Source organism: Miscanthus floridulus, chromosome 13, assembly GCF_019320115.1.
Source record: "Miscanthus floridulus cultivar M001 chromosome 13, ASM1932011v1, whole genome shotgun sequence".
NCBI lineage: Eukaryota > Viridiplantae > Streptophyta > Magnoliopsida > Poales > Poaceae > Miscanthus > Miscanthus floridulus.
The window spans coordinates 17,582,888-17,607,154 of record NC_089592.1 but is presented as its reverse complement, the minus strand read 5'-3'; the positions used below and the strand labels follow the sequence as shown (position 1 = coordinate 17,607,154).

General features: G+C 46.7%; 3 protein-coding genes across 20 annotated transcripts; 2 read left to right on the top strand and 1 right to left on the bottom strand.

Moving 5' to 3' along the window:
- Positions 1–811: 811 nt before the first annotated feature.
- On the top strand, positions 812–8,216 carry LOC136500849 (uncharacterized). Of its 18 annotated transcripts, none has more exons than XR_010770117.1 (12): positions 812–919; positions 1,079–1,216; positions 1,316–1,465; positions 5,172–5,291; positions 5,394–5,549; positions 5,633–5,833; positions 5,920–6,072; positions 6,186–6,365; positions 6,456–6,511; positions 6,947–7,023; positions 7,098–7,573; positions 7,685–8,216. XR_010770117.1 is itself a non-coding variant. In XM_066496303.1 (12 exons), the coding sequence occupies exons 1-6, from the start codon at positions 886–888 to the stop codon at positions 5,758–5,760; spliced, it is 750 nt and encodes a 249-aa protein (XP_066352400.1). In that variant the 5' UTR covers positions 818–885; the 3' UTR covers positions 5,761–5,833; positions 5,920–6,072; positions 6,186–6,365; positions 6,456–6,511; positions 6,947–7,023; positions 7,098–7,573; positions 7,685–8,216. The 18 variants fall into 18 exon arrangements, 7 of the variants coding, with proteins under 7 accessions (XP_066352400.1, XP_066352401.1, XP_066352402.1 ...); XM_066496303.1 differs by having other exon boundaries at positions 818–919; positions 1,292–1,465; XM_066496304.1 differs by lacking the exon at positions 812–919 and having other exon boundaries at positions 997–1,216; positions 1,292–1,465; positions 5,394–5,534.
- A 4,088-nt stretch (positions 8,217–12,304) lies between these two features.
- Positions 12,305–14,519, top strand: LOC136498874 (uncharacterized). Its single transcript, XM_066494589.1, has 3 exons — positions 12,305–12,952; positions 13,115–13,463; positions 14,175–14,519. Exons 1-3 carry the CDS (start codon positions 12,419–12,421, stop codon positions 14,219–14,221), a joined length of 930 nt encoding a protein of 309 aa, XP_066350686.1. The 5' UTR covers positions 12,305–12,418; the 3' UTR covers positions 14,222–14,519.
- Positions 14,520–18,035: 3,516 nt separating this feature from the next.
- On the bottom strand, positions 18,036–20,460 carry LOC136499084 (uncharacterized). The gene is made up of 3 exons (XM_066494781.1): positions 19,933–20,460; positions 18,830–19,172; positions 18,036–18,160 (listed from the first exon to the last, which is right to left on the bottom strand). The coding sequence occupies exons 1-3, from the start codon at positions 20,458–20,460 to the stop codon at positions 18,129–18,131; spliced, it is 903 nt and encodes a 300-aa protein (XP_066350878.1). The 3' UTR covers positions 18,036–18,128.
- Between the last annotated feature and the right edge of the window lie 3,807 nt (positions 20,461–24,267).

Here is a 24,267-nt window from a genome sequence, read left to right as displayed (position 1 = left end):
TCTGGTTCCGGTCCGGTCCTAATAACTAGGACTTAAACCACTCTATCGGATTGATTGATGGTACTGTGGTAGGAAAGCCGTGTAAAAAATAACAAAAAGGAACAATGACTAAAACAAAACTCGAACTCTCGATGGTTATGGATACAATATTAACTCTATATCACCTCAAATCCCCCCTTACAATCACGAATACAACACCCGTAATCCAAATTGACCATAGATCAAACAAAAAAATGAATCAAACATAAAAATTTGAGGCCACCGGTGCGCGGGCGATGCAAGGCCAACAGACTGCAAGGGCAATGAGTCGCGGGTCGCCGAGGTGCCTAGGCATAGAGACACCGAAAACGCTGGAGATGCCTGTTGCAGAAGCCCGATCGTGGGGGCGCTAGAGAGGAGCCATCGGGGCGCGGGCCCGCCAGTCCATGGGCATCGCAAGGCTGTCGGGACACGGAGCTATGAGGCCGCTGGTCAGGGAGATGCCGCCGTGGCGCTACGAAACGGAGCCACCTAGAAGCCTAGCCACGGGGGTGTGGGGCTCGTGAGAGATGTCAATCGCCGTCCGTTGGGGCGTGGGCGGTGTAGGGCCACCGATGTGGATCTCGCGGCGAGGAAGCTTCGCCACAAGGAGTAATCCATGTGATCGTGCAGTCTGCGGACAAGGAAGAAGGCAGAAAAGTAAAAGAAAGGAAGAGAAAAATAGAAAGAACAGAAAAAATAAATAAAAAAAAGAAGAGAAGGGAACCGTGGACATATCACCTCTTTTATCTACCTTGAAAATTTGTTTTACCAAACGTTTAAACAAAACAGTTTCCACTCCCGTACCAACACATACATAAGTTAGAGCAGTACGTGTCTTGGCACAATATAGAGTTCAATACCAAGATGAATTCAAAGCATGACGATTATGCAATAAATTGTACGTCCTGTTGCATCGCACGGACATATTTGCTAATAAAATAAAACCTCTTGATGAAGAGCGTAGCTAAAATTAAATGTTTTCTTCAGTAATTTATTTAATTTGTCCCATTCATGGCCGTCGCCGTTTTTTTAAGCCGCAGCTCTGGTTGGTACGCAGTTTGTTACACTGTCCGTTCCGACATCGCAGCCGGGGAGCGACGAACCCGCGTTGCTGTCGGAGCCGAGACGGCGAGCGGTGGTTGGGGCAGGTTGCAGCGGGGCAACGACGGAGGAACTGCTCCGATTTTTTATGAAGGTATTCTCTCTCTCCGCCCCGCGTCCAAATCCCTGCTTCTTCTGCATCTGCCCCGACGTGTTTGGTCTCCTGCAGCTGCCATCCGTGGCTCCTTCACAGTTGCGGTGGACGACGACGGGGGAGGAGGTGCTTCGATTGTCGTCCAAGGTGTCCCATCTCTCCATCGCGCGTATAAACCGCTGCTCCTTTCAGCATCCGCCCCGACGTGGTTGCGGCTCCTGTGCCATCCGCGGCTCCTTCAGCCATCCAGCTCAGTAGCAGCTCCTTCTTCCTCATCCACTTTTTATGTGATTTTCGGAGCTAGTTTTTTTTGTGTGTGTGGGGGGGGGGGGGGGGGGGGGGGGGGGGGGGTTTCTTTCTTCGGATTGGACTGCGTATGGGATGATTTTTCTTGGGACAAATTGATGCTAGGACATATGTGAACAAGGATAGAATGATTCCCTAACAAATATCTCACTCGAGCACCACGAATTTTAGTCTTTCAAATTCCCCCTTTTTCTAGGTATTTTCGATTTCCTGAAATCCGTGTTAAAGACTCAACCTTTTTTGGGGTGTTTTCGTTGGGATGGATTGCTTGTGATGGCGTGAGGTTTTGTTCAAAATCTCAGTTCAATCTAACTCGTTTTGATGGGTTTTACATTTTTCGGAGTCACTCAGGTTGCCTACTTGTTGTTTCTGAAACGTTGGTTTTCAAGCAGTCCAATTCTGTTTCAGGTTTGCATTGTTGGTGCGATTCAGAGCAACAAGCAAGTTTGTGAGTAGTTTGGCACTTCTCTGTTCTAGCACTAGCTTGTCAAGACTGCATGCTTCCTATTCCTTTTCCTGTCAGCTAGCATCTGTTCTGCTCCAAGATATGAATGTGTTAGCTAGTTATGACTTATGAGTTGCACCAACACTTGGAGTGCCTGGTTATTGTCTTTGTGCTATTTGGACTAAGCTATACTCATCTTCATGCTAAACTATATGACATAGTTGTGATCGACGTTGTTGGTTTTAAGTATTATTTTAATAATTATGCATGATCACTTGTCCATGTCTCGGCATTTTTTTTCACTAGTTCGTACCGTTGAGCCACTTGTGATGAGATCTATGAAATAAGACTATGATGCATATGTTTTAAAATAGTTTGTATATACCGACAACTTATGTTATATATGTAATAGCTATTTATATATTAAGTGTATAGCAACCTATATATTAACCTTCAACAAATTATATATACTAGCAAATGTGTAGCAACTTATGTATTCGGCATGTAACAACTTATTTGTCAATTTTAGTTTTCATTATTTATTGTCTCTTTGTTCTAGTTTATTGTACTTTGAGTTTTAGTTTTCTTTGGATTGTTTTCATTGTGTCTTCTTTAGTTTTCATCGTCTATTCATCAACTTCATTTTTTTGTCAATTTCAGTATTTGTCCCGGTAATTTTACTTTCAGTGTTATTTTGTATTATTTTTTCATTTTGTCTTCTTTTGTTTTTAGCTTCCATTTGTCAATTTCAGTTTTATTATTGCTTATCAATTTTAGTTTTTTCACTTTGTCTACTTTAGCTTTTTATTTTCTTTTTTTTCAATTTAATTTTCTGTTTGTCACTTTCATTTTTAGTTTTATGCTTCAATTATTTCTTTTTCACTGTGTCTACTTTACTTTTCAGTTTCTATTTGTCAATTTCAGTCTAATTATCTTGTTGTCAATTTCAGTTTCAATATTATGTTTTATTTTTTGGTTTTTGGTTTTCGTTATGTCTACTTTAGTCTTCAGTTTCTTTTTCATTTTAAATGAGTTTTTTAATTTAAGTTTTCAGTCTATTTATTTTAGGTTTTTTAGTTTGAGTTTTCAGTCTAGTTTTTTTTTAGTTTCAGTTTTCGGTCACCCTTTTAGGTTCGAATGCATTCCAAAATTTTGCATATTAGTTGTATAATAACTTATCCTCTAAGTTGGCACTTTATGCAATGCTTCTTCTAAAAATTTGTCCCTTAGAGTACAACTTATCATATTTTGGGTCGCTAGTCTTGTTTTTTTTTTAAAAATATACCTCTAATTTGTCAGCCACTTAAGTTTCTCGGTTGGTATAGTGGGTTTTATAATAACTTGCCCCTCTAGTTCCAATTTGTCAGCTACTTAAATTTCTTGGTTCGTATAGTGGGTTTTATAATAACTTGTCCCTCTAGTTAGCAGGTTGCAACTCGTTTGTTTTATGTCGCTATCCTTATTTTTTAATAAATGCCCTCAGTTGGCAATAAATCATGTTTCCTAACTTTTTGTAATTTGTGGTATAATAATCTGGACTCCTAATTAGCAGCTTATGCAATGTTTATTTTAATAAATTGTCCCATCGTTGCAGCTTATCTTGTTTTAATCCGCTACTCTTTTTAGGGGCTAGTAGCTTTGTATAAATACTATATAACAAATTTATTATATTTTCATGGTAATAATTGATGTGCATACCATGTAAAAACTTTAGTTTATTTTTAGAATACCAAGTTTAGTATTACACGGTAGCAACTTATTTCATAAATCTTCTAGCATATTTTTACACATAAATTGCTACTAAAATAAAATTCTTTGAAACATAGCAAGTGTGGTCTAATTTTGTTCGCTTCATCACGTAGAATATACCGGTGTAAATGGAATTAAAGACGAATACACCATTCAAAAGTTAGCCATCAAAAAAAATGTTTTGATTTTTTGTTTTGCGTCAGACTGACGTCAGGATAGCAGGCCGAAAGTGGGGCTCGGGCGTGTGGGGCAGCGGCGTGTGTCTAAAACTCGTGCGTGGCTTGGGGGGGGGGGGGGGGGGGGGGGGGGGGGAGTCGCGCGCTATGCCCCTAGTGTGACCGGTTGCGGTAATCTCTACTATAAAGGATCAGTCGAAATTATATTAGATCTCCTCACAAAAACGTCCCCCGCTAAGAGACTATGATCATTACGCACCCAGGAAAATGCATACAAGAATTTAGCACCATTAAAATCAAGGACTAATCAAACACCTTAACCAAATCCGATGGTCATAATTTAACGTGGGAGGCTTCTCACCCCGCCTTCTCACCCCTGCACTCTACATGCATTTCAACGCGGTTGGCCGCCGCCGTGGAAACCTTCCGATCGCCCTGCGGAGGAAGCCGCGGAGGGGAGGACGAAGCCACGAAGATCGCCCACGACCTTCACGCGTGCGAGTGCGAGCTTCGTATTTTCCCCTACAGTCAGCCTGCGCCCCTTCATATCCCTGCTGTGTTGTGCTTCGTACATACGCATAGCGGCCGGCGGCACCGCGGCAGGCGCTGGACGACGAGAAGCACTGCAGCAGCACACGTGAGTCACTGAGTCCTCTGCAGTACGTCTCAAAATCTTCATTTAGGACGTTTGTTTAGTCATGTTTCTATTTTGTCTCCCAATCTCTCCTAGCATCCTAGGGCTAGAGACTCACGCATCACGCATCAGCTGTGGGTGTGGCTCATGCGTAGGGTGCAACAAGCAAGCTAACGCTCAGTTCGGGTCGCCGTAGCAACATCAGGTCCTCGCGGGTACTTCGCAATGTCTATGCCCGGAGATACACACGATGCGCTGAGCGATATCACCAACATAACAGGTATGCTTTCGGTATGTATTTATACAACACGTTTGGGTGTCTTTGTGATTTTCAATATATATATCCAACCGCCCACTTTAGATGACGCCTCGCGGACGAGGGAAGAAAGAAACATGTAACAACGGATTCGTCGAGCTGAGATGTCCAGCGAACAAAGAGAATAAATGAACAGGAAAAAACGTGAATACATGCGTGACTACCGAGCACAGAAGAATGCTACATCCCAAAATAGTAGCACTTCTTGTGCTTTGACTCAAACAATGCCCACAACAACACCCACGGGCACTTAACCTCTTCGATACTTTCTTTTTTTCTATATAATATAAAACCAACTTTTGTACAACTGACAAAAAAAATATATGCAGGAACTAATTACTCTGAGATGGACCAAATCACGTCAATTATATTGGACAAGGAAAATATCCCACCAGATACACACATGAATGATATACATGTTGGCATTGGCGCAGCGACCATAGACACAGGTATACTTTGAGTTAATTAATTAATTAAGTAAGTATTAGTAACTTTCTTTTTTCTATATAATATAAAACCAACTTTTGTATAACTGACAAAAATATATGCAGGTACTAATTACTCTAAGATGGACCAAACCACACCAGTTATACTAGACAATGAAAATATCCCACCAGATGCACATGGAAATCATAACCATGTTGGCATTGGCACCACGACCACAACAGGCAGTGCACTATCTGTGGCCAACGGTAAAGATCACCTAGGTAACTTCAAATTTATTGTGTAAAAATAAGTTATTTTAATCTCTACTATAATATATGCCTGGCCCCACAAACGAGACTTGCAGACATAGCTAACGATAAGATGGACAAAAGGAACGCGCAACAACGGAAACAAAGAGCTGAGATGACTGATGAACAAAGGGAAGAGAGTAAAAGGAGACACCGGGAGTACCAACGTCAATACCGAGCATGAAAGAAGGCTGAATTGCAAAATATTAGCACCGCAGCTGTTGTGGCTCATATAGGGCCGACATCCTCACCCACAGGTGAGAAATATCTACAACCTATGCATTTCGTCCCTATGCATTTTGTCCACCGCCTGATATATCATGAACCTCCGTTCATATGTAAGGTGCGAATTTTGGAACTGGATTATCGACTATAGTGGAAAATAACGAGTCAGCAGAGCCCACAGATTGGCTACACATAAATGATAATTATGTGCCAGGACGTAGAGGCCAACGTACGATTCTTTCTCGACCATTACCTACTTCTGGCGAGACAGGTCAGCACATCAACCACATCCTTGATTTTTTCTCTATTAACAAAATAAAACCATCGTCATATATTTTTTATTGTACTTATATATATATTATATAATGTTATATATCTATGCAGAATTTCATTTGCATGAGCTGCGTGGCAACCATGTAAGTGGCGACAGCAAGGGGGATGAATTCGACCCTGAACTCGAACCAACACATAATGGAGAAGACAGTGATGAAGCTGGCATTGACGCCAGTCATGGATTGCACAACGAAGACTTATACGATGACGATGGAAACATTCATACGCAAGGTACCACAACGACATCTATATGTCATCTCTAATTTCTTGAGTGATTATATATGTCTTTACATGAAGCATATATTTATCTCTATTATATAGCAAAAGTGCTCGAGTGCTGGCCTGACATGGAATACAAAATTAAAGATTGCAGCAATGTAAGACATGTTTAGTGTACTCATTTATATTTTATATTATATTTTATTTCGCACTTATAGTCTGTGTCTATGTTTTTAGATTCTACTGTCATATTATCGAGATGGACTATACACTTTGTTCATAATGGACATGCAAAATAAAACTGTGCACATTATGGATCCACTCCCAGATGATGTATGTTACCAGGGTTATGATCAAATCATACCATATATAGCTACATTTCACACTATTGCTAAAAGGTTCAGTCTCGCCATGAAACTGTCAAATTCTAAGTAGAATGGCAATATTCATTACTGGAAGCGAAAATTCTCTACATGTGTTACAAAAGTTTTAAAAAATAAAGACTAGTAATCCCTCATAATATGTTTCATCTTTCCTATCACAAAATAGTTATTTGATTTATGTACAATAAATAAACAAATGCTCTTCTCCAGGAAATTAGGAGGCTTTCTTGTATACAATTTCATGAAGTCATGGGATGGTGTAAGATTGCCACCGATCAACATTGTAGGTATATATTCTCTAACTATATTCCGTACACTACATAAAAAATTAATAACTTAATTTATTATTTGTCATGCACAGCTATCAATTTCACCGAGGATAGAATTCTTGGCGGACATTCTGAAGAGCCGTGCAAACAAATGTTTTGATAGCTTCCCTAAAGATCTTCAAGTCACAATTAAAGACTTAGACAGAATATAACTTAGATGGTTAATATGAGAAATAACTTTACTATGCCTTTTTATGCAAAAGTGTTTTCCGGATTATATACATGCTCAAATACAATTATGTAAAAGTTGAACTATGAAAAAAAAAACATTGGTTTTTTTCACGTGCATCCTCAAGATAAAATCATAGTGTTAGCACGTGCATTATACTAGTAGTCCTATAATCCATAAACAGGACTGTCTAGACATGTCTGTTGCTTATCGGTTATCTCCAAGTCTGTATAAATACAACCCCTTCTCCCGCGTCTTTGTTTGCCTCATCAGTCATCAGTCGTCACGCCCTCTCCCTCTCGAAAAGAACTCCAGGTGCATCTCGGTTCCACTCTCCACGTGAGGCTTCTTGACCTGCTACTGCTATATTGTCCGATCTTGCTTGTGTTCTCGTGAGCTCATTCTTTCTGCATTCTGCAGCAGCTTGGTTTTTGACGTGATTCAATTCAGGTACGGTGCGGAAGACGATGAACTCTTCTACAGCTGGCCTGTGCGTCGCCTCCGCGGTCATCGCGATCACCGTCTCCCTCACCGCAGTCGCCGATCCCCTCGAACAAGACCCCTGCCTGGTGGTGGTGGGCTTCGCTCTAGCACTGTGCATGGTCTTCCACGGCGGCATGGCGCTCGTGTTCCGTGGCGTGGGCCCTTGATCTTGGCACCAGCGGCCGACCGACGCGTGGCCTAGCCCAGCGGCGGATCCAGGAAATATTTTAGGGGGGACTGAACAACACTGCTGCTCGATCTTAAGTCTCAGCCCCCCTATACTATAGAACTTTGCCTAAAAATTCATAGGGGCTCTACAGTAATTTGCACTGATTCGGTTTGGGTAGGGGGGGCTCAAGGCAGTCAGCTCTCTTCTTTGTGCAATTGTTGTCTGTGTGAAGTTCACCTTCCTTTGTTCACTTCTTCATATAGGACATGCTGTTATCATAATAATAATAAGAATAATATAGTGGGGAAGTTGAATGAATTTGGAGAAAAATTGGGCTTTGGTGGGGCTATTCAGGGAGGGTCATTTTAGGACATATTGCTGCCTTGGGCCTTGGATGTGTGGTTCAATCGGTGCCCCATTGTTACTCTTAACATGATAATCTCCTGCTCATTAAAAACAAGATTTGGCTGGGTAACAATGTCACTTTTTAGAACAAAGTCTTGGCAGCACTGCATTTTTGCGTGCTAGGGGCTTATTATGGTTTCTTCAGTCACTTTTTATTACTCTTAACATGATAATCTCCTACATGAAGACTATTCAAGCATTTTGTATCTCAGTGCACCACTTGTTAGCAAGCTAAGTCTGAGCGACTTAAGTACTCAGAACTTCTTCAACCGTTACCAACCCCTGGACATGCTTGGTAAAGTGTTTCAATCGATTTCGTCGAAGGTTGTCCTAAATCTGGTCATTATTCTTGCATTCTTGTTGTTATGGACAAATTCTCTAAGTATGCACAATTTCTAGCATTGGTGCACCCTTCTACTGCCCAGTCAGTAGCTCAAGCATACATGCACATATATATAAGCTTCATTCATGATCTCTTGAAGGGCAAGCCTAGTGCAGTGGTGAGAGCTGTCTCACTGAGTCACCAGGTCACGGGTTCGAAGCAGCCTCTTTGCAGATTTTGCGAGGGGAAGGCTTGCCTCGGTTTTTCCCTTTCCCAGACCCCACTCATGTGGGAGCCTCCGGCACTGGGTCTGTCCTTTTTTTTTCATTCATGATCTCTCGAAGTCCATTGTTATTGATCGAGAACAAATTTTCACTAGTCATTTGTGTCAAGAACTCTTTTGAGTCTCTAATACTCAGCTGAATATGATCTGTGCATATCATTCTCAATCTGATGGCAAAACAGAAAGAGTTAGTCATTGTTTAGAAGCATACATGAGATGTTTCCTTCACTCGTATCCTAGCAGTGGCACAAATGGTTACACTTATGTGAATTCTGGTACAACACCTGTTTCCATACCAATGTAAATAAGTCCTCCATTTGAAACTCTTGGTCATCCTCCCAAACATTTTGATATCAGTGGTGCTGAAGTGTGTGCAGCATCTGATCTTTAGGAATGGCTCAATGAGAGGAAAGTGATGACCAGTTCAGTCAGCAACATTTGGATACTGCACGGTTTTGCATAGTAAACTGTTTTTATCTGCATCTGGAAACTGATGACCCTCTCTAATTATCTAAAATTTCTTCAGTTTTGTATCTGAACTTTCAGGCTCTAGATGCTTGGTACATATTAAATTCAGACAGCTTAAAAATTAAATATGGGGTGATTTGGAGGGATCAAATCAAACACAAGGTAAGCTCTGATGCAAAAGATTGTTTCTGTGAATTAGAGATGCTGAGAAGTGAAAATCTCTCGTCCTCTCTGGCACGGTGCGTTGAAACTTTTGAAGTAGTTGCAGAACCTGAGAGATGCTTCCATAAGCTCAGGGAATTGCTGGCGCCCAGAGATGCTGAGAATATTCTATCAGAAGGTACCGAATGGTCCAGCAGAAACACGCATCACTCTGACCGTATCGCTGCAGTCCTTCCCCGTCTGCCTCGTCCCGCCACGCACACATACCCCGCCCCCGTCCATCTCGCCCGCCCCGCCCTGCCACTCCTCCCCCCCTGACCCCATCCTCTCTCACTACGCGGGCGGGACCTAGGACCCGGGATAAGAACGAGCATGCCCCGTTTGTAGGACCCTAGGCGTGCCGCGCGCCCCATCCGCCGACCCTAGCTCGTCGCACCCCTTCCCCGTGCCCGGGCCGTGCCTCCGTGACTCTCTGAACATACCTCTAAAACACAAACCACTTGCAACATGAAACACTTGAATGCAATATACGTCTAAAGCAGATGAAACATTTGGAACATACACTTGCAACATGTGTGTAAAACAACATCCAGATAAATCACTTGCAACTTACAACATGAAAACACTTATTGCAACATAAGAATGAAATAGCTGAAACATTTCGAACATACTCTTAGAGCATATATGTGAAACATATGCAACATCCAAATAAGCACACTTGCAACACACGTCTGAAAAAGCAAATAAAACATTTGGAATGGACGCTTGCAACATACGTGTACAACCATTACAACATGTGCAACATTACGATCTATTTTTGCAACATCCATATGAAACACTTACAACATACCTCTGAAATATCTGAAACAATTCTTACAACATACCTCTGAAATATCTGAAACAATTGAAACATTATGTTGCAACATACGCTTTCAACGCAATGTCTCCTTGCTGCTCGACAGAATAGAGGCTCATCAGCGTGTGGTGTTCATTGGGGCAGAAGTCCAGCGACGCTTGTAGGCGGTGGGCCGGCGGTAGTGGCTACACGTCATGGAATGGAGGCATTGGCCGCACGAGCAGCTCGGAGGCTGCAGCTACGTGACTTCGAGAGGGTAGCGGAGCGCCGTGCTTGGCAAGGCCAGCGGCCGAGCGATGAGCCTCAAAGGGCCAGCGACCATGCGCTCGGAGGTGGTAGTCGAGCGGATAAGAGCAATAGGAAGATGAACGAATGAATAAGAATAAGTGGATGAACAGCTATTTTTTTTAAGATACGAAGGAGTGTGGGTGGGTCGTTCGGATGGCATTGTGGCCCAGTGAAGCGTCCGGACGGATGGAGCATTACCGATGAGCTAAACAAGCAACAGCCAAAGTCAAGAAGCTCACTGACCGAATCACAAGCAGCAGGCCGCCTGTCTCGTTCTTTAACAATCTTTCACAGTAACACTGGTTCTAGTTATCTTCATTCACTACGGGATACAAGAGCTTAGCCCCAAAAACACTCGGCAAAGCGTTTGCCAAGTGTTACTCGGCAAACGACACTCGGCGCAGGTTTTAACGGCAAAGAGCTGTTTACCTAGTGTCAATCGTTGGGCACTCGACAAAGACTATGCTGAGTGCCAAAAAACACTCGGCAAACATTTTTGGGGAAAAAATAAAAAAAACAAGTCGCCGCCGCCACCACCGCCACCGCAGCCGCCGGCTGCCACCACCACCGCCGCCGCCGCCACCACCACGCCCCGCCACCGCTGCCGCCAGCAACCACCACCACCACCAAAGCCACCGCCGCCACCACCACGCCCCCCCCCCGCCGGCCACCACCACCACCACCACCAAAGCCGCCGCCGCCACCACCACACCACGCCGCCCGCCGCCAAATCCGTTCGCCACCGGCCAGATCCGGGAGAGGGAGGGCCGGATCCGACCAGGAGAAGAAGAAGGGGAGGGGAGGGCCCGCCGCCAGATCCGGCCGCCATCGGTCGGATCTGGGAGAGGGAGGGCCAGATCCGATCTGGTGAAGAAGAAGGGGAGGGGAGGGGCGCCCGTCGGGGAAGAAGAAGGGGGAGGGGGAGGGGCGCCCACCGGGGAAGAAGAAGGGGGAGGGGAGGGGCGCCCGCCGGGGAAAAAGAAGGGGGAGGGGCGGGGCGCCGGCGGCGGCGACAGGGAGAGGAGGGGTGCTGGGGCCGGGAGGGGAGGGGCGCTAGGGAAGACGAAGGGCGGGGTGCTCTGGAGGGGCGCTGAGGCCGGTTAATTAAGTAGGATTTTGTCCTTTGCCGAGTGTCCTAGATCTGGGCACTCGGCAAAGTTTTTTTTAATTTTTTCTTCTCCTTTTTTCTTAGAAAAAAGATTTTATTTCTTTGTTGAGTGCAAAAAAAGAAAACACTCGGCAAACACCCTCTTTGCCGAGTGTTTTTTTTTACACTCGGCAAACCCCCTCTTTGCCGAGTGTTTTTAGTGCAGCACTAGGAAAATAACTTGTTCGCTAAGTGCTCGAGGAAATACACTCGGTAAAAGTAAAAGCACTCGGTAAATTTGAGGATTCCGGTAGTGATTCTCATGTGTTTTCTATTGAGATGAGAAATATACAATAGATAATAGGCATGGGCTAATGACTGAGCTGGCAGCAACAGGCGAGGCGAGTTCGCCGGTTGGTCCGGGCCCAGAAATGGCCCCACATGCCACTGGAAGCAGACATGAGCACAACCGACATACGCACGCTCCCGGCCGAGGACTTGAAATACCCCGGCTCCGCCGCCTTGGTGTGGCGCCCAAACGTAACAACCCAATGAACACCTGCTCTGCTCTCGCCTTCCCAATCCCCTCCTCGCAACAGCCCGCCGATCATCTCCCCTGCCGTCGCCGCACCAACACCACCGCCGCCACCACCACCAGGCGATGGAATTCTTCCCCGACGGGGGCTTCGTGCGGCTTCAGAGCCGCCAGAACCGCAAGTACATCCACGCCGACGGGGACTGGGTGGGGGTCACCCTGCGCCCGCTCGGCCGCGTCCCATCCCTGGAGGCGGTGTGGCGGGTGGAGCACTGGGTCTCGAACCGGGGGCACGTCTTCGTCCTCCTCCAGAACGCCGCCTACGGCCGCTACCTCTCGCTCTCGGTCCACCCGGAGCGGCCCAGGCACCTCAGCCGCCGCGTCATCCAGCGCGACTTCGACGACCCCAACCTGGTGGACGCCTTCTTGTGGAGGTGGAGGGCTCAGAGGGTGGACCCCGACCAGGACTACGTCCGCCTGCGCCAGTTCAACTTCCACCTCCGCGCCGACGGCAGGTACCTCACCTGGAACTGGAAAACCCGCGTCACCGGCGACCTCGCACGAAGGCGCACGCTCACCACCATGATGCAGTGGACGGTCCACGCCGTCGCGGCGACCCCGCTACCGCTACCCCTTCCGGTTACACCACTTGAGCCTCAGGTGCGTGGCTTCGCCATCCTTCCTCCTTCCTTGTATTTCATTGGAATAGGATTCTCCTCGATCGGATAGCTTTCCTTGGAACGCCAATCATAGTCATAGATGCGTCGATTTTGATTTTCGCTGCTGTCTAGCCGTTTGATTTCTTTTCTTTTCCTGCAACAGATTCAGGGAGGCCGCCGTGGCCAGTCATTCTGGGCCTTATGGCGGCGCACCGGGTACGGCCCCGGGGTGTATGAGGATGTGCCGCGGGAGATCCGGCACGTGCGGGCGAACGATGAAGGGGAGTTCGAACAGAACCATTACATCTGGCGCTCATTCATTACGCATGACTTACCCGTGGTCGATCTGAGGATCTACCTGGGAAACCTTCAGGACGACTGGACCGGGGACATGCTTGACTTCACGTTGTGCATACGGCCCGGCTCGCATGGGCGGCTAATGCCGCTGGTCACCCACCTACCTCGCAGCACAGATCCCCTGAGCATCGTCGTATTCAGGACCGGATCACCAGGTGACTACTCTGCAAGTTTCACAGCGGTTTATGCAGCACTTGTTACCTGCTGTGCTCTCACAGTTTCAGCATGTGACTGTTTAAAGTTTTCAGGCTCTAAGTTTAGTTCGGTATGTAGTTCTGAATTTGTTATGCAAAAAGATCAGTAAAAGAATATCTGCATGATAGATTTTGAGTAGAGCATAGTGTCATACTGACAATAGCAAATGTAACTTGCCTGCTGTTTTTCATAAGCCCCTGATGTTCAGAGAAATCCTGTAGTTTAATTTTGAACAGTTGTTGTCTGTAGTATCCTCTTCTTGGCTTTTTGTGGTTTTCCATTGTATTAGTCAACTTCGTTTGGTTAGGACTCTAAAGCATGCTGTAGATAGCAGAAGCAGTTGATTGGAAAATGCCTCATTCTCATATCTGTAGTGTTCATAGTGCCACATAGGTTTAGCACTCCTTTGACAGATTCTTAACTTGGTCCAAACTGTCCGATTGCATTTCTTACCATGGTGATCAGTTCAGAAATTCAGTTGTTCCCACAATCTCATCTCCAGTTCAAATAATTCAGTTGTTCTGCTTAGCCAACAGTGTTAATCTTGGAGCTGACTGTCTAACTCATATCCATTTTTGTCCACTATTGCTTAATTCTCACTACTGTAACTGTAATATCCATGATATGATGCCTAATTATCTCTTGATTTCCTTGTTCTCTTGTAAATTCAGCTACGGCGGCATTAGTGTATCCCCAGATATATGCACCAGCACCGTAGAGGAGTACGGAGAGCGGAACTTCTGACAAGATTGAAATTCATCTCTTCGGGAACCAGAAGCATTTAATCATTGCTGCCCCTGATACTGTGACATGAGAATTGGCTCATAATTTCTGAAAATTCGGCAGCTCTTCTGTAATGGTAGTTAGATCTGATGCGCTCTACTGACTGGAAGCGTTTTGACATAACCTTTCAGTTTCAGAACAGAAAACTGCTGAAAATGTTATGTGGAAGTAATGGTGAACGGTTCTGCAAAGTAACATTGGTTGTAGTTGCCATCTTCATCTCTGTTGGGTGATGAACTGATGGCATGAACAGATCTGGTTGATTTTGCCTGTACCCTGATCCCGACACATAAAAAAATAAAATACATGTTAATGGAGTTTATCTTTTAGTGGTGGACTGAAATCTTTGTTGCATCATTTGTGTGCTGATAAAGCTAACATGATATCCTTCTTTTCGTTTCTTGATATTTTCAGCAAATGAGTGAAAGTTTAGGTTGTATAACGGTCAGTCCACTGTGCATCTTTGAAACAACCTTTCCTGCAGCTCTACTCCTGAACCTCCCTGTTCTTTTTGAAAGAAACTGAACATCCCTGTTTCAAGTCGGGTCTTTTTGGTTCTGTTGCCAAATTTCTTTCAGGCTTGTGACCTTCCTGCCTCTATTTGTTTTTCCAAAACATGGTGAATGCCCATGCTCAGCAGCAGGATCTTAATTCCTAGAATGCAATGTTAATGTTTATCTTACCAGGATGGTTAACGTTTTTCTCATCCCCTAATCAGATCACACAAAACTGCACATGTTGTGTATTCGCTTTGTATATCACATAATGCACAGATTCAGTCTTAATATTTTTTTTTCCCAAATATCTCTCTGTCATGAAGATAATTATCCCACTATCGTCGAATTCTCATAGCCCTTTATGTTCTCATAGCCCAATATCCATGACATGATGCCTAATTATCTCATTGATTTCCTTGTTCTCTTGTGAATTCAGCTTCTGCGGCATTAGTATATCCCCAGATAGATGCACCAGCACAGTAGAGGAGTAAGAGAGCGGAACTTCTGACAACATCGAAATTCATCTCTTTGGGAACCAAAAGCATTTAAGATACTGTGACATGAGAGTTGGCTTATAGTTTGTGAAAATTCAGCAGCTCTTCTGTAATGGTGGTTAGATCTGTCATCTGATGCGCTCTACTGACTGGAAGCGTTTTGAAATAACCTTTCAGTTTCAGAACATAAAGCTGCTGAAAGTGTTATTTAGAAGTACTGGTGAACAGTTCTGCAAAGTAACAATGGTTGGATGGCAAGAATAGATCTGGCTCATTTTTCCTGTACCTTGATCCTGACACATCAAAATGTAGATTACATGTTAATTGAGTTTAGCTTTTAGTCATGGACTGAAAATCGTGGTTGAATCATTTGTGTGCTGATGAAGCTAACAGGACATCCTTCTCTTTGTTTCTTGATATTTTCAGCAAATGAGTGAAAGTTTAGGTTGTAGAACGGTCAGTCCAGTGTGCATCTTTGAAACAATCCTTTTTGCAACTCTACTCCTGAGCCTCCCTGTTTGTTTGAGACTGAACCTCCCTGTTTCAAGTCGGGGTTTCTTGGTTCTGTTGCCAAATTTCCGGCGGGGTTGTGACCTCCTGCCTCTATTTTTTCTTCAAAACTTGGTGAGTGTCCTTGGTCTGCAATGGGATCTTAATTCCTAGAATGCAATGTTTATGTTTCGCATTCCAGAATCCTTAACGTTTTTCTCATCCCCAAATCAGATCACGCACAACTCCACATGTTGTGTACTCGCTTTGTATAGCACATATAATGTACAGATTCAGTCTTAATATTTTTTTCCAAATATATCTCTGTCATGAAGAACAATTATCCCACTGTCGTCAAATTCTTATTGTCCTTTAAATTCTCTTCAATGGACCAGTTTTAAATTCCATGGCTTATATAGTTTCTGTTGCAATTCTACCTCCACTTTATACAGACCTTGAAGAATCAAGATTCTCAACTCTTTTAATCATTCAGATTTTAGACACAGTGCATAAGAACATGAAAAAAAGAGTAATACACTTCCTCGGAACAAATATATTTTGACCATGTTTAAAAAAACAAAAAAAAACATGGAAACATGTCCTGATATGAATATGTTATTGACTCTAATATCTTATTGAGTGTGTGTCTATTTGCAATTAATAATCTTTTATGCCTCTATATACCCCTTTCTCTTTTTCAGAAAGATCCGGGTAACCGGCTTATCATTAATAAGGGAGAGTTAACAGGAGTTTGAGAAACACCTTACAAGCGTGGAAGGCGCTACCCTCTACATGAGACTGTTGTAGGAGTTACAGAAATTCCTTGATAATTACTCGCAAAAGGATGGGACGCCATTAAGGGGCTAAGAACTTTTCCCTCCGCTCGGGACCAAATGGAGCATACATCCCTGATCTCCGTGAACACTGCATGTATCGTACTCCTGGAGTCCCTGAATATCTCCGCATTCCTTTGTTTCCTGATGCACCACCGTGTCAGGATTGCCAAGGTGGCTGGGCTAGGGCCTGGGCTAGGCGTAGGGTGCATCTAAGCAGCAGGAAGGGCTTCGATTCGTTAATCATGCTAACCTGCTGGGTGCTTTGGAAGGAACGCAACGCACGGATGTTCAAGAATGAAGCCAAGGACGTCCGAGAGCTCTGTTTGGAGATTCGACAGGAGGCTGACTTGTGGTTGAGGGCTGGGTATTCGACCCTGTCGTCACTCACTTTGTTCATGTAATTGGTCACTTGTGACGTTGGTTTTTTCTTTTACCGCTCTGTTTTCTGTTTTTTTTTCTATTCGACAGGGCAACCTTTGGTTACCTTACGTCGACGTTGCCGTTGTTTATTTGGATGTTCTCTACTTCCTCTTAATGAAATACGTGCTACAGTGCACGTTCGAGAAAAAGGATTGCCAAGGTGTGTGCCAACTTGGTGCCCGCTGTCGTCAAGTTCAGGAACCAGTCTTCGATATCGGTCGCTTCGTCCCATCGAGATGGTTGCAGGTTGTGACAGTCGCTCCAAACTGCTACTTGAGGAGCCGCCAGAGGAAGAATTTGCAACTTGGCGGTGTCCAAGCTTTCCAAATCAACTTTGGGAAATTTGAGATGATGTGGCCGCCAAACTGGATGTCGTAGGCAGACTTCGCCGAGTATTCTCCTGAACTTTCTAGGATCCAAGTTATTTGATCATCCTGTGCAGTATTCAGGTTTAGATGCACAGACTGTATCAGGTTCCACAAACTGAAATACTCTCCAAGCAGGTCGTTGTTCAGGCCATAGGCGATATCTCTAATCCATTTTCCGTCGAGGAGGCTTCGCTGACACGAGCGATATCCTTCTACTGTGGTTGTACAAGAGCGGGAACAGGGCTAAAGGTGGTTGACCGTGAATCCAGCTGGAGTTCTAGAAGGACGCCTTGCGACCGTTATGAACTGTAACTCTTGTGGCTGCTGTAAAGAGGGAGGTCCATGACTAAAAGCTAAACTCAATTAACATGTATTCAACATTTTGATGTGTCAGGATCAAGGTACAGGAAAATGAGCCAGATCTATTCTTGCCATCAGTTCATCACCCAACAGAGATGAAGATGGTAACTACAACCAATGTTACTTTGCAGAACCGTTCACCATTACTTCCACATAACACTTTCAGCAGTTTTATATTCTGAAACTGAAAGGTTATTTCAAAATGCTTACGGTCAGTAGAGCGCATCAGATCTAAGCACCATTACAGAAGAGCTGCTGAATTTTCACAATCTATAAGCCAATTCTCATGTCACAGTATCAGGTGCAGCAATGCTTAAATGCTTTTGGTTCCCGAAGAGATGAATTTCGACGTTGTCAGAAGTTCCGCTCTCGTACTCCTCACAGTATTGGATACACTAATGCCGCAGCAGCTGAATTCGCAAGAGAACAAGAAAATCAATGAGATAACTAGGAATCATATCATGGTTATTACAGCAGTGAGAAGTAATCAATAGTGGACAAAAATAGATAAGAGTACACAGACAGCTCCAAGATAAACACTATTGGCTAACAAGCAGAACAAATGAATTATCTGAACTGGAGGAACAACTGAATTTCTCAACTGACCACACCATGGTAAGAAATGCAGTCGGACAATTTGGACCAAGTTAAGAATCTGTCTAAGGACTACTAATTCCTATGTGGCACTATGGACAGTACAGACCTGAGAGTGAGTTTTTTTTTTTCCCATTCGAATGCTCCTGCCATCTACAGCATGTTTTAGATTAGTCTTAAACAAACGAAGTAAACCATTACTACAGGAAACAACTATTCAGGATTAAACTACATAATCTCTCTAAACATGAGGGCTATGGAAAACAGAAAGCAAGTTACATTTCCTGTTGTCAGTATGACACTATGATCTACTCAAAATCTATAATGCATATATCCTTTTACTGGTCTCTTTGCATAACAAATTGAGAACTATACAGAACTGAACTTGAGCCTGAAAACTTTAAACATCTCAGATGCTGAAACTGTGAGAGCACAGCAGGTAACAAGTGCTCCACAGAACGCTGAGAAAGTTCCAGAGTAGTCACCTGGTGATCCGGTCCTGAAGACGACGATGTACATGGGTTCTAAGCTGCGGGGCAGGTCGGTGACCAGCGGCATTAGCCGGCCATGCGAGCCAGGCCGCATGCACAACGTGAAGCCGAACATTTCCCCGTCCCAGTCGTGCTGAAGTTGCCCCAGCTGGATCCTCAGGTGGAACACGGAGTGGTCGTAGATATCGAATGAGGGCCAGTTGTGATGGTTCTGGTCGAAGTTCCCTTCATCGGTCGCACGCACGTGCCGGATCTCCCGCTGCGGAAGCTGATAAATCCCGGGCCCGCGCCCGGTGCGCCGCCAGAACAACAGGTCTCGGCGGCAGCCTCCCGGAATCTGTTGCAATGGAACACTTGTTGTGTTTAGAAAAAGAAATCAAACAGCATTAGGGTAAATTCAGAGACTAAATTCTTTCGGTACAACAGCGGTAGCTCCCTGAATCTGTTACAATAGCGGTAACTCAATAAGCATGTCTGAATACACATTGTACTGACAACAGAATGTTCAGAGATCAAATTCTTTCGGTACGATCAGAAAGCAGAAAGAAACGATTGAGATCGATCTGGTACCAAATGAGCAAGATCAAATAGCGCAAATCATTTAAGTACACATTGTAACAAAGAACACCAATTGTGACCTGAACTAGGATTCCCTGCGTACGATGATTCGACGCAGTTTTAACGAATGACAGATAAATTCGTAAAGCGAAGTGACCACAATCTAGAATAGACAGAAATTTGTGGAGTAATGTGCTCAGGAACTGCTCCCTAAAGCGAACCAGATGCAAAGGCACAAGAAGGTAATCGAGAAACCACATAAAAAGTGTTTCGCGGGCTACAGAATTAAAACTTGTCAGGAAGAATTAACAGGTTCAGTAGTCTTGTTCTTGTATCGGAAGAAATGAACAGTTTCAGACTTAGGCAAGGACAAACGCAAAGATTGCGATGCAATAATCAGATTTTTTGGGAAGGAGAGCCAGAATCAAAACCGACGCATCCATGATTGGCGTTCCAAGTAAAGCTAGCCGATCGATCGAGGAGAGTTGCATTCCAATGCAATGCAAGGAAGGAGAAAGGATGGCGAAGCCACGACGCACCTGGTGCTGAGGTGCAGCTGGAAGGGGCATCGGTACCGGGGTTGCCGCGACGAGGTGGACCGTCCACTGCATCATGGTGGTGAGCCTGCGGCCTCGGTTGAAGTCGACGGTGACGCCGGTGTTCCACCTGCGGAGCCTGCCGTTGGCGCGGAGGTCGCGGTTGAAGTGGCGCAGGCGGACGTAGTCCTGGAAGGGGTACACCCTCTCGACCCTCCACCTCCACAAGAAGAAATTCACCATGTCGGGTTCGTCGAGGTCGCGCTGGACGGCCTTGAGGCCGCGGTGGCCGGGCGGCGCATCCTCGCCCGACAGCGAGAGGTAGCGGCCGTAGGCGGCGTTCTGGAGGCGGAGGAAGGTCGTCCCCTGGTTCACCCAGTGCTCCACCCGCCACACCGCTTCCAGTTCCAGGGATGGGGAGGAGCCGCGCGAGCGCAGGGAGACCCCCTCCCAGTCCCCGTCGGCGTGGACGTACTTGCGGTTCGCGCGGCTCCGCAGCCGCACGAAGGCCCCGTCGTGGAAGAGGTCCATCGCCTGGTGATGGTGGTGGTGGTGGTGGGGCGGCGACTGCAGGGCAGATGACCGCCGGGCTGTTGCGAGGAGGGGATTCGGAAGGGGAGGGAGCGGCGGCGAGAGCAGAGCAGGTGTTCGTTGGGTTGACGACGGTTACGTTTGGGCGCCACGCCAAGGCGGCGGCGGAGGGGTATTTCAAGTCCCCGGGAGCGTGCGTATGTCGGTTGTGCTCGTGTCTGCTTCCAGTGACATGTGGGGCCATTTCTGGGCCCGGACCAACCGGCGAACTCGCCTCGCCTGCTGCTGCCAACTCACTTAATTATCAACTGTGTATTTCTCACCTCAATAGAAAACACATAAAAATGAAGATAACTGCAACCAAAGTTACTGTGCAAGATTTCTAAAGCATGAGATGATCAAGTTTCAGGGGGCCAGCTGCTTTCTCTTGCGAAATGGCTTGTAGCGCTTTGGTTGCAAAGCCTCAGTAACAAACTTCATGTCCTGGTTTTGATTTTCTGCGTGCGAATTTAAAGCTGGTTTAAAAAAAATCCCTCACCGACAAAGCCGAGGTTCAAAGTTCTCAGCCAACGTTGGCTGAATTCTTCTACCTTAAAAAGCAATGCCATGGGGAGGTCAAACTCCGGCAGGTCGAGTTTTTTTTGGTTGTTGCTTGTTTAGCTCATGTAAACATCTCTTAGTGTCGGATTCATAAACCTAGGGTCCCTCATGGACCGGCTTCCTAGCAAAGGTTCGGCCCAGCTGACGACATCGCGAACAACGCGTAACTCCTGGACCGGCCCAAAAAACCTAACGACAGGCCAGAAGGACAAACCAACCTCTGACCAAAAGGCATGGCCAAAGAGGAACGGCGCCCCCTTCCGACTCTGGCCCGCCTCTCCGATCAGAAGGTCTCGCTTCCGACTCTGGCCCGCCTCTCTGACCGGAAGGCCTGGCCAACAACGCTTCCGACTCCGACCCACGTCTCCGACCGGGGATACACCGAACCTCTGGTTACAGCTCTTCTCCGTCTGGCGCAGTCGGAGCCGACTAGGACCAACCGACCGGGGACGCCCGCTCGGTGAGGACCAGGAGATGGCCGGAGCAAGTAAAGCAGGACGTTCAAGTCAACCGCAAAACCAAGAACCGTACCCTGTACACCTGCAGGACTACCGACAGGACATGTCAGAAGGGTGCCCTACAACCTTCCAGGCATGTCAGAACCCAAGCAGTGTTATGGGCACCGACATTTGCCCTACAGTATTATAGGCGCCATCAGCTCCCATACTATGACAAACACGGTAAGGCCCCCCCCCCCCCACATGCCTATGGGCATCAACAGTGTTGTAGACGCCATCATTTGCCCTACATAGAGAACACGGTAAAAACCCCCACATGCGTCTGACATCAACAGTGTTATGGGTGCCTACCATCATCTTGTATCCGACGGCGTGGGCAACAAGACTTAGTAGCATACGTACTCTCATTCTCTCTCTCTCTCACTTGTAAAGGTCGTCCCCTTCATCTATAAAAGGGATGCACTCTCTCTCCCAACAAGGGGGCCATCAATTCACTCACATCGATTCACCATCTGCTAGCTTTGGACACTCTAAAGCTACACAGAGCGCACGCTCAAATACTTAGCACATAGCGGAGCTCCCATCACTCTTGGCCCTTCAGATCAGAGTTTGACCGGACCTCTTGTACCCCCCATCTTTCCCCTTCTCGTTTGTAAGCCCACAGCAAACTTCGAGCACCTGGGCTCAGGAATAAAGTCATCGACTGACTCAAACTGGATGTAGGGCACGTTGCCTGAACCAGTATAAACCCTGTGTCATTGAGTGCTAGGCCACATCCGATTACAACGTACAACAAAACTATAAATATTTACGTGTTGATCACTTTCTAGACCGACAGTTGGCGCCGTCCGTGGGAAAGACGCTATACGTTCACGCTTTTTGGTCATTGGATGGCCCATCCTTCCGCCATCTTCACTATGGCGGGCTCCCACCTGTTGGGATGTGGGTTCCACCCATTTTCGAGCCGTCCCAGACCTTCCTCTTTGGAAGCCTGGACTTCATCATCGACCGGCTCGGCGCGCTTCACCTCCGCGAGGAGGCACCCATCCCGGCGCTCATCGGAGGGGCGCCCTCCATCGGCTCTAGGACACCCAACAACTTCAACGACGAGGCGCCTGCGTTTCATTCCGAGCAAACGCTCTGCTTAAACCCTGCTATGAGTAATGTACATGCTGTTATTTACTTGCTATTTACTATCTTCCGCTAATTATCCGGAGGGACCATGTTGTCCGCACCGCAACCATCGTACGACCAGTTACCCTACGGCCTCGCGTCGCCCGCGGATGCGTATGCTCGGGGGCTCCGAAGGACGCTGGCGCCACCCCCTCTCACATCCGAATTCATGGGAATTTCAAGCTATGCTCCCACCACTTTCCACAAGCTCCTGGATGACGAGGTTGAGAGCGATGGCTCCAGCATCAGCGACGTGGTACCTAGCCACCATCCGTCCCGGGAGTGCGCTATGGCGGACGCTCTAGGACAGCCGCTGGTGGTAACGGAGTCCTTGCAGACTCACACCTATCCGGACCCTCATGCGGGGGCCCTCGCGCTTGCACAAGAGCACGGTGAGGAGCTACGACAAAAGCGGCAGAACCAGCCACCACCTGCGCTAGCACACTCGGTGCAGCACGTTGTGCCATGCATGCGTAATCCGACGAGCAGCGCCCGGGGTCACACCCGCCAGGTCCAGCACAACATCATGGATGAGGGGAATGATCCCCCATAGTTCGCTCGGGCTAACCAGAACATCGCCGCTGCGGCAATGCTTCTCCCCGGCGTTCCCGAGCCCGTTGACCCCCAGGAGCGGGGGGTCCACTGGAACCTCCGGGGCGCTGGTGGATGCTGCTGCCGTTCAACAGGCGGAGAGCTCCGCATCGCGACACTAACTCATGGCCTCTCTCCCCACCATGGGAGTGGGGACGCACCAGACGGATCACTCCATCCGCTCACCGCTATAGCCGCCAAGCGCGGCACAGGAGGCCATAGCTACGCCGCGGTCTGACCCGACGCCTGCTCCACACCAACCGCTGGTACGCGAATGGCTCGGTCCAAACCAAGATGCTCGTAGCGTCATCAGCAACTGGCATCAGGCCCCGCATGATGATGACGTCTATCTAGTGGTGGTAGGGGCAGGCGACATGGGCCCCGGCCAGGCCATCGTGGGGAGTGGTGAAACACGCCCCAGGCATGGGTCATCGGCTAGACAACCAGAGTCTCGGCGCAGATGGCCCGGGACCACGGGCCTTTGGCCGACACATCTAGAGAGCACCGTTCCCACAGCGTTTCCAACCGCCTACCAACACCGCCAAGTATACCAGGGAGACGAACCCCGGTATATGGCTTGAAGACTTCCAGCTCGCCTACCGAGTCAGTGGAGGAGATGATGACCACTTCATCATTCAGTACCTCCCCATCTATGTGGGGGTACATGTTCGAGCATGGCTTTAATTCCTCCCACGCGACAGCATCCGTGATTGGGTGGACCTCAAGAGGGTCTTCGTCGAGAACTTCTAGGGGACGTATGTCCACCCTAGGAACTCCTAGGACCTCAAGAGCTGTCAGTAGGATCCCAGCGAGCCCCTACAGGATTACATCCATAGGTTCTCCAAAAGATGCAACTCCCTCCCTGATGTTGTCGACGTGGACATCATCAGCACATTCCTCTTTGGGGCAACCTGCGAGTCCCTAATCCACAAGCTTGGCTGCCTGAAGCCTCAGACCACCCACGACCTGCTCGACGTCGCCATGA

What these genes read in the sequence shown, in the direction of transcription:
- LOC136498874 (XM_066494589.1), top strand. Translation starts at nt 12,419, where the DNA reads ATGGAATTCTTCCCCGACGGGGGCTTCGTGCGGCTTCAGAGCCGCCAG. An exon ending in TTACACCACTTGAGCCTCAG is followed by an intron (nt 12,953 to 13,114) that starts GTGCGTGGCTTC and finishes TTCCTGCAACAG; the next exon opens with ATTCAGGGAGGCCGCCGTGG. An exon ending in ATTCAGGACCGGATCACCAG is followed by an intron (nt 13,464 to 14,174) that starts GTGACTACTCTG and finishes TTGTAAATTCAG; the next exon opens with CTACGGCGGCATTAGTGTAT.
- LOC136499084 (XM_066494781.1), bottom strand. Translation starts at nt 20,460, where the DNA reads ATGGACCTCTTCCACGACGGGGCCTTCGTGCGGCTGCGGAGCCGCGCG. An exon ending in CAGCTGCACCTCAGCACCAG is followed by an intron (nt 19,173 to 19,932) that starts GTGCGTCGTGGC and finishes CCATTGCAACAG; the next exon opens with ATTCCGGGAGGCTGCCGCCG. An exon ending in CTTCAGGACCGGATCACCAG is followed by an intron (nt 18,161 to 18,829) that starts GTGACTACTCTG and finishes TTGCGAATTCAG; the next exon opens with CTGCTGCGGCATTAGTGTAT.
- LOC136500849 (XM_066496303.1), top strand. Translation starts at nt 886, where the DNA reads ATGAATTCAAAGCATGACGATTATGCAATAAATT. An exon ending in CGCAGCGACCATAGACACAG is followed by an intron (nt 5,292 to 5,393) that starts GTATACTTTGAG and finishes AAATATATGCAG; the next exon opens with GTACTAATTACTCTAAGATG. An exon ending in CAACGGTAAAGATCACCTAG is followed by an intron (nt 5,550 to 5,632) that starts GTAACTTCAAAT and finishes CGAGACTTGCAG; the next exon opens with ACATAGCTAACGATAAGATG.